Source organism: Stigmatopora argus, chromosome 13 (assembly GCF_051989625.1).
Source record: "Stigmatopora argus isolate UIUO_Sarg chromosome 13, RoL_Sarg_1.0, whole genome shotgun sequence".
Classification (NCBI taxonomy): domain Eukaryota; kingdom Metazoa; phylum Chordata; class Actinopteri; order Syngnathiformes; family Syngnathidae; genus Stigmatopora; species Stigmatopora argus.
The window spans coordinates 13721595-13737602 of NC_135399.1; the positions used below are offsets into that span (position 1 = coordinate 13721595).

Sequence of the window (16008 nt, forward strand, 5' to 3'; positions counted from 1 at the left end):
CAATTCCTGCATAGCCTGCAGTAAGTGAAGTAATCGGCGTAACCATGGATACCGTCAACACTGGGCGGTTACGCCGGACGCACGTTTTCTGGGGTAAAACAATTAACAAAAACGGCCAATTTCTGCAATGGCGTCACCATTTCTGCCTGGAAATTCTCCCAATGTACACGTAAGTACATACTGTTCAGTCTGTTTCAATGTACGTACTAATTGTTTATATTTAAAGTTTCCTTGTATGAAATTGAGATTAATGTTTATCAGGGTGTTTAGTTAGGGCTTAGGTTAGGTTAGCAAAAAATATTAAAACGCACATTGCGGTTTTCTAATCTCCTACGTGAGTAACATTGTTTCAAATAGTCAAGTTTCCAAGTTTTACAACGGGGTTGGTGAAAAGACGATAGTGTGCGTGTGTGCGAGTGTGTTTGTGTGCATATGTGTTTGTTTGTGTGTGTGTGTATGTTTGTGTGCGTGTGTGTTTGTGTGCGTGTGTGTGTGTTGTGCCCACATTTGGTTGGACTTCTTAGTTTTACTTAAAATTCTACAGTTTTCTACATTTTTCTCAACATCTTGTCCGGTTTTTAACCCTCATCTAATGGCGAGGTGTTGGATAAATGACTAGCTTCATCTGGTGGTATAGCTGAGAAGTGAATTTTAAGCTTAATTTAAGCTTTTTGTGTGGGACATATTGTCATCATTTGCTGCGGGCTAATAAAAACGGAGCAGCCAGCCGTAGTTGGCCAACATTGTCATTAGCAGCTTTCAAATGAATTTCGTCCTTGGAAATGTCTTCAATAGATGGGAAAGTAGCTGCAAACTCTTCCTGCTTTGTGTACCAGCTGCTGAAGGATAAATTCCACAAATCTCAGCATTTCGACTACTCTGGCGGAGTTCTGCTGACCGGAATCGATAAACCGGGCATCGGGGGCGGAATCTTGCCCGGACAGCGAATCAAACCCAAGTCTTCTGTCTATCCCCAAGTAGCGACCGGCGGTTTGCCGGCATGGGTTGCCTTTGACAAACAGGTTCGGAGACCCTATCCGTGACCAATTCCCATTCTGAAACTGTGTTTAAAATACCAGTTGACACATTTCTTGTCACTTTATGGGCGCAGGCACTGTGTTTTGAGGCGTACTTTCAGGAAGCAGTGTCAGGTGCTCCCGACGAGATGAACAGAATCCGGAAATGTAAAATCTACTTCCACCTAGAAGATGATACTATACAGGTGGTTGAACCAGAATACAAAAACAGTGGAATTCCTCAAGGTGAGCACATTTCCCTTCCGTAACTACATTTTTCGTCTTTAAAAAGTTCTATAACCATATTTGAACCATCTTTTATTTTCCGTTGGTAGGGACTCTGATTCGTCGCCAACGCATTCCATTGCCGCCACCCAGAGAGGAGCAGTTCTACAACGTCTTCCACTTTAACCTCAACCAGCAGATGGAATTGTTTTCCCACGTGTTCACATTGACCAACTGTGACCAGTTCACGACAGACTTTCTCACTAAATGTGGGGTGATACTCAATGAGCCCGTTGCTGTGCCAGAAGACCCTTACCGTAGCCTGCGGGAAAAGGTTACGCCACATTGGCGTTATTATTGACGATTGTTTTTATCTGTACTTGATTGGACGCTTTAAAAGTTTATGTTCGTTCCAGATGGAGAAAAGCATGAGTCCACTGCGGCCGTATGAGAGACGAGACTCTCTCAGGCAGTTCTTGGAACACGACCAGAAAGTTCTACGCTTCTTCTGCTTTTGGGACGACACCGAGGCCGTTCACGGAGATCTCCGAGAGCTCGTGCTGCACTACTTCCTGGCCGACGACACCGTGGAGATCAGGGAAGTCTTCCTGCCAAATTCCGGGAGATCGGCGGCGTCCAAATTCCTCCGTCGCAGCAAACTACCAAAGGTACAAATTCAAGTCAAGTGCTGGAGTCAAACCCAGCCCACTATGGGCAGCACGCGGGGGGACAACATTGAATTGGGTTCCAACCAATCGCAGGGCACAATGAGACAAACAATCAATTAGTCATAGTTATGGACAATTTAATCCTCAATGAGTTTAGCATGCATGTTTTTGGGATGTGGGAGGAAACCGGAGCACCCAGAAAAAAAACCACACAGGCCTGGTTAGAACATCTAAACTCCACACAAGAAGGTCGGAACCCACTGCGGATCAAACGCTGGCCTTATTTTAAGGCTTGCATTTCTGTCTTGTTTTAATATGTGCAATAACAGCAAGACAAAACACTTCCAATGTTCCTGGTTCTGGTTGGCTGAGCTCTTCCGATCGTTGTAGTAGAGCTCATTCGCTGTGACAGCCCCTGGAGCATTTTGGCTCCAGCGGCCGAGCGCCTAATTCAACTTGAAAGACAGCCAGGCCTCCGTCATGTGCTCACTCCACTAACCTTGTTTGCCTGTTATTAAATGTCAACAGCCCTCCAAAAGTTGGGCGGAAAATGCTAGCCAATGAAGAGGCTGCATAGCAACCCTCAACGTTTCATTTTGCTATTCTCATTGGGGTGCGGGCACAGTGTTTCAATCAAATTGATTCTTTTTTTTAATATGTTATTATCTGGGATGACTTGAACAAAGCTATCTGACCAATGTGAAGAGTATTGTCACAAAAGGCAAAAAAAAGAGAGGTTGAAAGTGAAAAAAAACAGAAACTGAGTTTATGGTATATGACACTAGGCTTTCTGACAATACATGTATAAAATGTACAATAAATTTTCCTCACACAAATAATCAGTGAAATTGTATACATGCACACATTTTGCAATTTCTGGATTTTTATCCCTTGTAACTCATTCAATGGTATTCAAAAGAGTGGATACCAGTAGAGTTGACATCTATTAGATTAGATTAGATAACTTTATTCATCCCGTATTTGGGAAATTCACTGTCGCAGTAGCAAGAGGGTGAGAATACAGACACAGGAAAAGACATAAATAGGTAATAAAGAAGTAAATAAATAAATATATATTACAGTCATTGAGTTAAAACTTAAAAAAAAAAAAATGAATACAATTGAAAACCTTTTTACCCAATTCCTATCTCGATTTCCAGTCATTAACATAATATATAATAATGATGGCCCACCTCTAGACAAAATGCCCCAGTGCTCACACGATTGCCATCTAGTGGAAAACCACAAAGTTGTTCTGTCTGTGACATTACATTTGGTGATAAATAAAACAATAGCTAAAAAAATGTTTCTGCAAAGACCCCCCCAAAAAAATCAGTTGAATGAAACAAACTCTGAAAAAAAAATCGAACTTCTTGCAACCACTGTGCTCTTTTGTAAATAACCACACACTCCCAGATCATACATATGATTCATAATAATCCAATTATTTCTCCATAGCATGCTATTAAGCAATTGAACCTGCCCGGAGAAGTGAGCAACCGCACCATCCTTAATGTCCTGGCCTCCCCCAGACAAGGAGAGCGCTTCTTACTGGACAGCCTCAAAGTACATCACCACTCAAATCGACATATTCCATCAAGCCAACATTGACCAATCACATTTATGATCAATAAATTGTCTATATTTTATTGCAGACAGGAGCCATCCAAGAAGAATTTTATAGGGATTCTGATCTAAAAGTAGGAGGTCATCTTAATGTGTATGGCAGGAAGGTGACTATTGCTGACTGTGATGATTTTACCAAAGAATACTACCGCTCCAAGTATGGCATCGGTAGGTACCCAATAATTCATACATTTCAATATATTAATGATTTTCCACAACACTTTTATCATTTGTAATGTCTACATTTGACCACCCAGTGGCAGTAAGCGTTAACACATAGAAGCCATTTTTACTAGTCTTCAGTTATTCATTTTACATTCTGCTTATCCTCACCAGGGTCACGGGGTGCTGGAGCCTATCCCAGCCAACTGTGGGCAGGCCCGTGACAATTTGAATTGGTTGCCTGCAAATTGTAAATGGTACTAGTTTTAAGTGCATTTTTACACCATGTTTTTCTTATGTGAGTCTATTTTTTTGTCTTCTTTTCCTCTTTTTCTCCCGCCAGAGGTGTTCGAGGCAGTGCAGTACAAGGCTCCCGAAGCCCCCAAGCCCCCCAGGCTCGTGCCTCCTTATAACGGCTTTGGTTCGGAAGAGGACTCGCTAAGCTCCTGCCAGCGTCTGCTGCCCAAACCTCCACAGAAAAACCTCCAAAAGTTCATGGAATATGACAAGTTGGTGAATTCATATTAAATTATTGGCTATTAATCTAATCCATTTTAAATTGTAGGGGTAGCAGTGATTCTTCGTGATGGGAAATTGGGCCGATCACGTCATTTTCGGAGGATAGGAATCAGGTCCGAAAACCATGAAAAAGAAACAGTACTAAAAGGGAAAAAAATGCAAACACAGCAACAAAAAAAAAGGATAAAAAATGGCAAACTACAAAAAGTGCAGAAAAAACAATATTATTATTACTACTACTAGGTAAACTCTAAATTCTTTACTACTAGAGATAAAGTCATTGTTGTAAGGTGCATCTTAGCCAGAGGACGAGATAAATGAATAAGATTTCTTATTGGTCCACAGATGTGGCCTGGAGAGCAATGTGCTCAAGTTCTACGCCAAGATGGTGACCACCAGTCAAGTGGATAGCGACAGGGAATTCATCGTGTCTTTCTACCTGAGCGACGACTCCATCAGCGTGTTTGAGCGCACGCAGAAGAACTCAGGTGAGCTTTTGGCCAGGCGTTCAATTTCCCTTTAAATAAATCCAAACGTTTTAAGCTGAGCGCTTCCTTGGACCTTCAGGTGTGCTCGGCGGGATGTTTCTAGCTCGAGGTCGCGTCAAGAAGCCGGGCCAGGAGTTGTTCAAGAGCGAGCCCTCCGAGTACTTTGCCGCCCAAGATCTGCACGTGGGGGCCGTCCTCAGCCTCAACAATCGTCTGTTTGAGCTGCTGGATGCTGATGAGTACACCTTCACGTACTTGGAGCAACATGCTGAGCAGGTTTTTGCAGGGCAAACGGAGACCGTTCTATCGCAATGTAGTCCATTTGCAAACACCATTTTTTTATGTCACTGTCAAAGTTCCCAAAAGCTAACATCGGCGCCATCCTGGCGAAACTCCGATTGATTCCGGAGGAGAAGCGACGTGAGATCAGGAACGTTCTGACACTCAGCGATCCAACCAACACTGGTTTTGTCCCCTTTGAGTCATTCAGGTACAAGTTTAGTTATGAGAGTGTTCATGAGAGGGTTTATTTTTTCTATCCATCACGTCTCAGTCCAATTTCCCATACAGAAATAACATAGCCGTTATTATTTCTGTGCTTGACTAGGGGCCTGCTGATGGGATCGGCGTGCGGCCTGAGCGAGCACGAGGTTTTGGTCCTGGGCCGATCTTTCGCCGAGCGACGACAGCCCGAAGCGGATCTGGCCTCGATGCTGGCTGTGGCCCAGAATGTCCTGAAGAAGAAGGACTTTGACCAGCTCCCTGACATGGCCCGAGTCTTTGAACACCGTGACCTCAGCAGGTAAGAAGTTCTTATCCTGAGAATATCAAACACTATACTACTACCTTATATATATTTGCATTAGGCAAAAAACAAGTTGGGACAACATCAATAAAAAATGTGTTCTTCCTCTGGCCAATCTGCACCTTCTCGCCAGCCAACCAGTTTATCACTCGTAAATATCCAATCCATTTAAAGCTCGAGTGTGGCAACAAATGAAAATGTGTTCATTCGCCACTTAAAATGAGTCTAGCTTTGTTAATGGCAGACAATGAGTTCAAAAAAGTTCTTCCTCTGGCCAAGATGCACTATCCCACGAATGATCTTATCACTAATAGATGTCCAATCCATTTAAAGTGGGAGCCAATGATTTAAAATGTTATCTTCCACTGGCCAAGGTGCATCCTCCCACCAATTAGTTTATCACTAGTCGACGTCTCGGCCAAGTTCTCCGCTCCATTTTGCCTCAATTGCTTCAAGACGTCGTTAATCAAAGGCTAAATTCGCAAACGGCAATTCTTCAATGTCCGGCGCTAGCTCTGACTCCCGCGTCACGGTGGAGATGTTTTCACGCACGCCAAATGGTCAACTCCCCTCGATTCTCAGGGCCGTAACTCAGCCACGTGTTTGAAAGCCTGGGATGCGTCGCCGACGCGTCCGTCCCCCCGACCGCTCGCCACTTGGCCCGCCCGAGCCTTCCGACAGTGCGCGCAGACAGACGGACGCTGATTTGCGAGTCCTCGGTGAGCGCTCCGCCATCTCTTTCGCAAATGGCGCCAATACGCAGATCGCGGATGAACAAGCACGTGCGCGCACGTACGAACGCAGGCGTCACAACAAGGCATCAATTGTGCGGTCAGCGACTCCCAAATCTCTGAGCACGCATTCGTTCCGGTTTGGGAGGGGAGCATTGGAACCAGATGGACTTGCATTTTTTTTCTTCGAAATTTGCATTCAGACCAATGTCAGATTTTCTGGTAGATGCGTTTTTGCTTCTTTGGCAAATTTAGCTGTTTTCCTTCCGCCGTTAGTTACAAATGTGGCGTTTAGTACACGAAAAAGACAAATTCTTTGGTTTCGCTCTGGCGACGTGAGGTCTGTATCAACACAAAAGTACCTTGGGGGTCATTTGGCGAGATTGAAATCACATGAGGAGAAAAAAGTCATTAAATCACAGAATCAACGTTATGTACGATATGTCAACCGGAAATTTTACGAGGGTACTCGGACTTTGATATTTAGTGAATTTCATTTGGGGTTGTCGTTTGTAAAAGTATGAGGTTGCTATTGCCACGTTTCTTTGCTTGTCCAGAACGGGCCGCACGTCCGTGAAAGAAGCGACGGCCATTTGCAGAACCTTCCAGCTTCCCCTGTCTGACAACTTGCTCACGTGTCTGCTGGAGAAGTACGACTCTTCTTTATTAAAGGCGTATTCACACCTGCCCTGTTTGGTCCCAACCAAAGGCAAAATGTCGACTGTTTTGCCCAATGATTGAACAATGTTTGCACACAAATGTCAAAATCTGGGTCGCTTGCAAAAATTGCAGCGTGCAAAAAAAAAAAACGCCCCCCAAAAAGTTCACTTAAAACGTATTTTGACCCAAGAAAGCCGACTATAGACTTTTCAGGTGCGAATACGCCCAAAGACGAAACTGAATAGATCCAGTTGTCGGTACCTAACGATGCACTGGCGCGTGTGATGGACAGATTTGCGGACGGGGACCAGATAGACCATCATGCCTTCCTTGCTGGCATCAACTGGCTGGAACATCCCGCCCCCCCTGTCTTGCCCGATGATACAATAAAGGTAAATAAATGTCCATTAATCTAAGCAAAAAATGGATTATTTTCTAATGAAAGTTCATTTTTCAGATACTGTCCTGACTTTAATCAGGCCCTTCTAATCATCAGCAGTTTACAATAGGCATTAAAAAAAGAGTTATAGAAAGGCATAAAAATTGGAGGCATTTTATGAATTAAATAGCAAATTGTGCAAAACAGGACTGGACATTTAACCATTGCTCAGTTGTGCATATAACATTAGTAGTGCCTCACTCGCCTTAAAATACAAAGACATTCAGACATTTTTGATGTTTCAGCCGTTAAACGAGCCTCGAAAGAAGTCAGGAAAGAATAAAGAAGATACCGATTTTTTTCCTCACTTTTATGTTTTGTTGTCATCTCCAGTTTGACGTGAAGCTGCGTCGTGAAGCCAGCGGAGTGAAAAACATCAATTACTCATCTCTAGTTCAGGAAGTGTTCCCCATCGGTCCCGACCCGGTCGACCAAGACGTAGAGGAATCCACCAAGTAACTCTCATTGACTGCCATTGACATCATATGACGTCCAAGTCATTTTTACCTGGGAGGGGCGGATGAACAATAGGCATTCAAACATAGGCATTCAAAGCCACTTTCAACGATTTGGACGTCTAGTGTTGTCAATGGCGAGTTAAGAAAGACACAGTTGTTTTCACAAGAATGATGTGTTTTTCTATTCATTCACAGCAATGTTGTAGTGGAATATTCTCCTAATCTGTGAGGAAGACAACATTTTTGGAAGGATTGTTTCCCCCAAAAAAATTTAGAAGTACTATACTTTTGATAGTTAATAGTTAGTAGTTGTATCATAGAATATAGGAGAGTGATTTCCTCCATCTTAGATCTGTTTAGCGGACATTTATAATATAATATATTCTTGTAGTTGTACATTGGGTGTGCACTTTTTTGTTGGCAAAATCAGCCTTTACTGCCTCTGGGCAACTTTTTTTTAAAACAATTCAGCGTGAGGACATTTGCCTTGTGACGACGTGACTTATGAGTCTGGCCCTGCTTTCTTCTTCTTCTTCATCTTCTGGATTCCCTCCGACGCACCTTCGGGTGCCAAACTTTCTTTCTTTTTTGGGATGCGCCGAGAAAATGCGCTGCGAGGGCCGTTAAGTGTCCTTCGTTGCCAACATTTATCATCTTTTGTCTGACTTTAAAGTCTCCTTTAGGGTGTCTCTCGTCACATGGCGCCACGGGAGGGTAACGGATGAGCTCATTACATTTGCATGTTCTCGAGGCATCATTCCAGAATGCATGTTGTCAAATACACTTCATTAGGTAGACGGTAATCCCCCGCCTTTTCGCCACATCTCGCTACTCTATTTTCGACGCATTTCCATTGGTTTCAATGGAAGAGCGAAAATTAGTACTGCGGGGAACTGTGGTGTCCCGAACCAATTGTCCAATCGTCCTGTTGGGATTTCAAATGAAATCCTTCTCCTGTCCCCCTTCACCCACCCCCATCTGCTGAAGAAGCAGTTGTTTCTAAATAAACCTAACACTTTTATAACCCCGACCTCATAAAAAAATGTTGTTCTCTCCCTCCTAACGGATTGGAATTCCCATTTGGGAGCTCAGTCAGAGGGCGATTGTAGGGTGAGCAAGGCAAAGTTGGATTTGGGGTGAGTGGTTGGCCTCTGCATAGTTGAAACCGTCATTTTTTTTTTCAATGTTAAAATGGTGGATCTTTCACTTTCTTAACTTTTTGCCTACCCTTGACAACAATAAATGTGTAGTTCCCTTTCACTGGCTGTGGATGCTCATCTTTCAGTGCCATTGACGGCACTAGACCGCCAATCCGTTGTGACTAGGAGGGGCGTCTGAATGAACGTTATCCCAGGGAGTTTTCGCCCGAAGTCCCGTGAGGCCCCTGCAACACCAAGCCTGGTGGCTTCTGTGGGATCAGCGTCCCCCCCAGGCTGACGTGGTTGCCTTCTTTCCGGAGTGAGCCGTAGGGGGCGGAGCCAGAACGACGAAGCGAGAAAGTGCGAGAGAGGGAGACAAGTGGAGAGGCACACAAGTAGGGGGAACAACAATTGCAGTCCTGCATGGACGGGATAACCAGACTCCTGGAAAGGTAAGATTCTTGTCCATTTTATTTAACTTTGTCTTTTCTTGTCGCACTGGATGTCAATTTTGGACGTTTTTTTGCGTGATGAGGTGCAAATATTTTGTGGGCTTAAAAAAAAAGTGTGATCCAATACGTTGGAAAAGAAGGGGGTAAGCGCATCCAAATGTGGGGCCTGGCAGCCCTCCCAGTCTTGACTTATTTCAAACTATAAACTAAGTTACGTAAAAATATTTAAAAAAAATTGCAATATTCTTATAAGGATTGGATTTCACTCATTCACTGCCATTGACAGTTGTAGGCGTCAAATCCATTTCAACTGGGAAGGCTGGCATTAAGTGATCATTATTCACTGGCATTGACGGCCATAGACGTCCAATCCAGTTTAGGTAGCGGGCTTCTCGGGGAGGGCCGCAAGTGTGGGTGTGTGTAGCTGGTGACCATCTTGTATAGGGTGGCCAGCGTTTAGACAGCAGATCTTGAAAAGTGTAGCGTCAGCATCTTTTTTGTGTGGTTTTTTTTGTGTTTCCTCATTAGGGATGATGTCATTTCCGTGCCGTATCGCTACCGATACTGACATCACTATCGGTATAGGCGACAGTGGGGAAAAAAACAGAAGTATACCGAAACTGTTTCATCAAATGATACATTACCTTTGCGGTGATCGGTAAAAAAGCGCTGAGCTAACAGAAGCTTGGCACACAGGGGTGCCGGTCGTTTGTCTTTTTTAGACTCGGTGGACGGAGGGGGGGTTTTATATTTAGTGAGCAGCTTTGTTTTTGGGAGGTGAGCGTGCCGATAAAGACTCCGGTCGAAGCTGGCGTCAGTAGACAGTTGAGGAGCTTGGCACCCCGCATGCCAAATCCAGTGCGGGTGTGCATTTGTGTGTGTAGGACAGGTCTACGGGTGGGTGCAATCCCCCCGCCCGCCGCCCCATTCCAGCCAGGAATCTGCCCTTTAGTTTATTAAAAGCCAGTGAAACAATGGAATGAGATGAAGAGAACATCATGACGTAAATGGGGGACATTTGCCACAGCAGGGGAGATGGTGTCCTTAGAAAAGAGATTATCCTTACTAGACGTCCCTCCCGCTTCAAATGCATTGGACATCTAGCGACGTTAACGCCAGTTAAAAATAAAATTGGTTCTTCCTCCGGCCAAGATGCACTCTCCCACCAATAATAATAATAATTTCCCTCCTTTCCTAATCTGGAAAAAAAAATCACTGATTGGAGGTTCTACTTGTTCTGGAGAAACCAAGTGGCTGCCTCAAATTTGGCTACAAGACAATGTCTTGAAAGAAAAAAAATAAAATTAAAAATCAGTCAAAATGTCCAGTCTGTAAGAAAAACAGTTGATATAAAATTGAAAATCCATGTTCTAATTAGATTAGATTAGATAACTTTATTCATCCCGTATTCGGGAAATTACACTGTAACAGTAGCAAGAGGGTGAGAATACAGACACAGACATTTTAGACATAAATAAATACGTAATTTTTATTTTTTATTATTTTATTATTTATACCATGTGGCCTACATTACACTACATTGAAATGTGGTCAAATTGAATTCACTCAAATTTTCTGTTGTATTAGGTAAAAAATGCACCATCAAGGGGAAAAAATAATAATAAAATAAAACAACAACAAAAGCCAAGCAAAACACAGACATTACAAATCTAAATGTGACACCATGACGTCTCACTAACACACACAAACACACATATTGTGAGCGCACGGATTGGTTCCACACAGCAGGGTGCGCGTAAAAATACCCGCGGCCCTCTTAACTTATGGCTTTTGTGTTGTCACATTTACAAAGCCGCGCATGTCAAGGAGCAAGTTGTCTTTGCCCCGCGCATTGTTGGGATGCTGACGGACGGCCACTCGGATCTTCGCTAGGCTCCGCGGCTTTATCGCCTGGCTGAGAAGTGCGCTCGCTCTTTCGGGATGACTTTTTAGGACCCCCGGATACGTATTAGGCGCTTATGTTACACCATATGTCATCAAAGACCACTAGTAGGGTACTCACGAATGACCAGAAATGCCATGGCCATTTTTTTGGTTCTGGTCACCCCCGGGCAAGACCGTTTTGTTCGCAAAGCTTGCACTTTTTGTCTGTTGCGATCATTTCAGAGTTTGCAGTGGTCCTGTGGTTTTCCAGGCCCCTACCTACTAGGTTTTTTGCTCCGAAGGGGTTTTTCAGAAACGATTGCGGTACCTGATCAAGTTCTTGTGTACTTTTCCCGCCTGTGCAAATGTACTTAACGTATCATGTTAAACAGAGTGGGAGAACTTGAGCATCTGGCAACTGAATGGCAGAGCGTTTTTTTATGGACGCTCCCTGCTGTGATTTCATCGTTTTTCCTTTTCCAGCGACTTTGCACGAAATCTTAACAACACCTCGCGGCTGAAATCTTGCAGTTTCAACTGTTTTTGACTTAAGCCGTCCGCTTTTGGGGTAACAGAATCGTCGTGCGGTCTCTTAAGTGGATGTTTGAACCCGAGCCGCAAGGTAGATTCCAGCCAAGTAGAATCACCGCCTTCAGCCTTGACACCTCCACGCGAAACGCTAAACGAAAATCTGCTCTAGCCGTAAACCTGGCTCGCGTTTTTTTGGCGCAGAACTCCATCGTTACTCAGATTGTGTCTGCGATCGTCATCATATCTGGACCGATTTCACGTGGTGGGAAACCGGTGGCGTTTGCGTCATTTTCAGAGGATCGTAAATGTGTGTGTTTTTTAAATGACGTAGTTATTTAACAAAGCTAAAATGAGTCCAATTACGACGGTCAACAGACAAGCAGAGGTCGCCGAGTGTTAGTCAGAGCACCGTTTGGTCACCTCTTCTCTCTGCATCTGTCGTCTTAATGAGAACTTTACGCCCATCGGGCATATAAGTTATGCGCTCTGGGTGGGCAGCCGGGGTCAAATCAAGCCGAGTAGGAAATTTCCAATGGGCTCAACTCTAATTTACACTCCGAAAATAGACGCTTAGAGCATGTTTCGGACAATGTAAAACAAAACAATGAAAATTCCAGGCACTAAATGTCGTTTTACATGTAGAAAACGAAAATAGCATTCAAAGCTGCCTGTTTTTTTGTTGACAATTTCATAATTGTACCGCCCAAATCAATGTCGTGGGGAATGGCCAATTCTGGTTGTGACATCATCTTCTGCTTGGAGATCATTAGTGGGCGGGGCCAACGCATCTGAAAAGTAGTCTATTTAGGATCTAATTTCTGTCACTTTTCTGGATAGAATTGCTTTAAAAATATGCTCTGTTATCATTCTAGAATCACTGGCGGTGATATTTCACACAACCTCAGCCATTATGTACCCTTGACCTGAGAAGTACACTTTTTAATTCTTAACACATTGCCTATTAGCGAAGCAGCCTCAACTGAACGAACTGCAGCTCTTAAAACTATTGTCTGGAGGACTGTAAAACGGCCAGCTAGGAAATAGATGCTAAGTAAATAATAATGTGAAAATATGCTGCCTTACTTGTAGAGGTTCGTAACAGAAATTACCTTTAATGAAAAAAATCCTTCCCGCGGAGAGGAAAGTGCATGGTTTAGGTTTCTCCACCATAAAAAACACAAATGTGAGCCTCGAGGGTAGGGTTGCCAGATGGGAAAGATCTTTGCCAGCCAATCATCATGTTGAACACACTTAGTTCAATCAAAACGACGAGATAATAGGCTTCCCTTATTTTCAGATTATTGGGAAGAAACTGTTGGAGTGGCAAAACTGCTCACCGCATTACATTATTCATGCACATGCTAATTGCTAATGCAGCTTTTTCTTACCGAAAAATAATACATAGCTATTCAACATTTGTGCGCTTGATTTTTAAGGGAACTAGGTAAAACATGTAAATATCATTGTATTCTATGTTGTTGTTTTTGTTACAGAAAAGTGATGCAAAAAAAGTACTCATTACACATTGACGATTTTGTTTTCAAAACAGGCTGCGGCGGATCAGGGCGATGGAGAGGCTTGACGAAGCAAGCGCCAATCCGAGTTGGGCTCCACGGCGTGCCGCATTTGAGGCTCCACCGTACGAGAAGTAAACAGCAAGCGAGATCCAGAAGTCCAACCGAAAACTTATTTGGGCCAAAGGCGAAAAAAAGCCCCGTTCCCAAGGACGGCCCGACCATGAGAGCTTCCGTCACCACCGTGCCACCTTCTGGCCTGCTGCTCGTCCTGATGTGCTGCCCCCTGTTGGGCTCTGTGCAATCGGCCGCCAACCGCAAGGCCGGCGAGCGCGTACGCTTCTCGTACGTGAGCAATTCGGACCTGCAGCGCTGCATGAGGCATCACTTTGTGGAGACTATCAGCCATCCCATTTATAAGTGCAACTCCAAGGTAGGACAAACCGCCTCTTTGCGTCCAATCTATTTGAAGTGGGACGCTAATGCCCATAATGGCGGCCAATACGGTTAAAAAAAAAACGTTTTCCTCTGGCCACCTTCCTACCAATGAGTTTATCATTAGTTGATGTCCAATCCAGTTGAAGTGGCAGCCTGCTAGTCTCCCACTTCAAATGGATTGGACGCCGAGTGTCACCAATGGGAACCTATGCGGTAAAAAAAAAAAAAAAGAATAGTGGACATCCAATCCATTTTTAATTAGTATTACAAGGAAAAAATAAAAGCGCACAGCCAGGTGTGGTCATCGGAACGAGGAGGCAAAAAATAAGAATGGTTTCTCTTTAACAGCCTGAGCTTCAGACGCACGGTCTTAATGTGGCGACAACGAGCCTGGCCCGTTTGTCGGTGTGTCCCAGACGGACGGGCGGATGGGTGGACGGACGGGGGGGTGACACATAGCAGCTGACAGACAAACATGACACAGGAGTCTGTTTAGGGAGGCGACTGGAATGCGGTCAAACACAATGCGGTTCTCATGCTGGAAATCGGGCGCGTGCCCGCCAGGCTTTGGCTCAAATGACACTGCAGACTCCGAGCTTTATTACTACTGCGCTGGCCGATACCCGATACCGATTCCTGCCGATACAGTATGCGTGTTTTTAAAAAAAATGCTAGAAAATTATGAATCTATAGTCAACGCTATCATGCTTGACGGATGAACTCATCGGCGGCCATTAACAAGACGAGAAAAAAGAAAAGAGCAGTGGCAGTGAATCATCTGTCGCCACCCATCCCAACTTCACATGGATTGGCTGTTGACAGGAGCAATGAGCCAAGAAAACAAATGTTGATATTTCTGTGGCCACGAGACGTCCAAACATTTAATTTACTATGCATGCCACCCTCAAACTACAACTGGATTGGACATCTACTAGTGATAAACTCATTTCAATTGACAGCAACAGGATTAATTGACCTTTGACCTCATTGGCATTAAGAGGCCATGTTGGTAGGGGCAATATTCATCAAAATTCAAAATATATATAGTAAATTAAATTTTAAAATAATTAAATTAAAGTCTTGAATAGTTTCTATCTGCAATCCACCCAGTGGCCTTCAATGATGGCACTTGCATTTGAATTGGAAACGCCGGGCCTCCTACTTCAAATGGTCAAATTGGACTATTGTCGTCTTGGCAGCGTCATTGAAGTGCTTTATCGGTATTAGCGCTCCCAAGCGTGAGGGAGGATTTCTCATTTGTTGTCCCAAAAAGGCCATTTTTCCTCCAACTGTCCAACTTTTGTGTGTGTTCTGCTCGCTGGCAGATGGTGTTGCTGGCACGCTGCGAGGGTCACTGCGGCCAGAGCACACGCTCCGACCCGCTGGTTTCCTTCAGCTCGGTTCTCAAGCAGCCCTTCAGGAACACTTGCTCCTGCTGCCGCCCGCACACCTCCAAACTCAAGGCCGTGCGCCTGCGCTGCGCCGGCGGCACCCGCATCACGGCCACCTACCGCTACATCCTGGCGTGCCACTGCGTGGAGTGCAGCTAAGGGGTTTCTTTTCACCCCCGCTCTAGAGCTTTTCTATACTGTAGTCGACATCTACCCGCACCATGAGAAAGCCGAGCACCATCGTTTCATTCCGGTTGCGACATCACCGCCGAAGATGTCAGGTGACGGACAAGAAGGGGGAACGCTAAAAGTCGGCCGGCCAGTTTTGGACTCTTGACGGACCGCGTGAGGCGCTGGCTAAATGTCGTCTATTTGAATCTGAGGTTCCCGTAATATCACGCCGGATTTATACTAGCGTTTTGTATTGTGTCACTCGGAAGGAACTCCAACCTTCCCTCGTGCTCTTCTCACTAATCCACTTTGAAGAATATATTATAACTATATCTCTCTTGTCCCATTCCTGGCTTTCCTCCCTGACTGAGATATTAAAATAGCGTGTTGTCAAACTGCTGAATGGTCTTCATTAATCATTTCAGTCCATGTTCAATTATACCAAGGTGGTATTTTGACTACCACCCATTATTTCCGCAATATTGTACAAGACAACGAACAGAAAAGGGATGAGAAACATCTCAGTTATCACTACATTGACTTTAATGGGAACGTCACCCCTACCAACATGGCCGCCCTAAGGCCATATGTTAGTAGGGGCGATGAACGTGGGTGAAAATAGATTTTTCTTTTCTAAACATTAATGAAGGGCAAATGGGTGAAGGGAAACAGCACTACCAAGTGGTTATTT

General features: G+C 44.3%; 2 protein-coding genes across 3 annotated transcripts; both read left to right on the forward strand.

Moving 5' to 3' along the window:
- Positions 1-67: 67 nt before the first annotated feature.
- efhc2 (EF-hand domain (C-terminal) containing 2) lies at positions 68-8193 on the forward strand. Of its 2 annotated transcripts, none has more exons than XM_077617139.1 (15): positions 68-169; positions 837-1022; positions 1112-1262; positions 1352-1575; positions 1658-1909; positions 3368-3475; positions 3565-3703; positions 4041-4206; positions 4562-4704; positions 4784-4980; positions 5061-5194; positions 5312-5506; positions 6798-6890; positions 7193-7292; positions 7673-8193. In XM_077617139.1, the coding sequence occupies exons 1-15, from the start codon at positions 128-130 to the stop codon at positions 7796-7798; spliced, it is 2256 nt and encodes a 751-aa protein (XP_077473265.1). In that variant the 5' UTR covers positions 68-127; the 3' UTR covers positions 7799-8193. The 2 variants fall into 2 exon arrangements, with proteins under 2 accessions (XP_077473265.1, XP_077473266.1); XM_077617140.1 differs by lacking the exon at positions 68-169 and adding an exon at positions 275-334.
- A 1015-nt stretch (positions 8194-9208) lies between these two features.
- On the forward strand, positions 9209-15720 carry ndp (norrin cystine knot growth factor NDP). Its single transcript, XM_077617521.1, has 3 exons — positions 9209-9388; positions 13353-13750; positions 15081-15720. The coding sequence occupies exons 2-3, from the start codon at positions 13541-13543 to the stop codon at positions 15303-15305; spliced, it is 435 nt and encodes a 144-aa protein (XP_077473647.1). The 5' UTR covers positions 9209-9388; positions 13353-13540; the 3' UTR covers positions 15306-15720.
- The last annotated feature ends 288 nt before the right edge of the window (positions 15721-16008 follow it).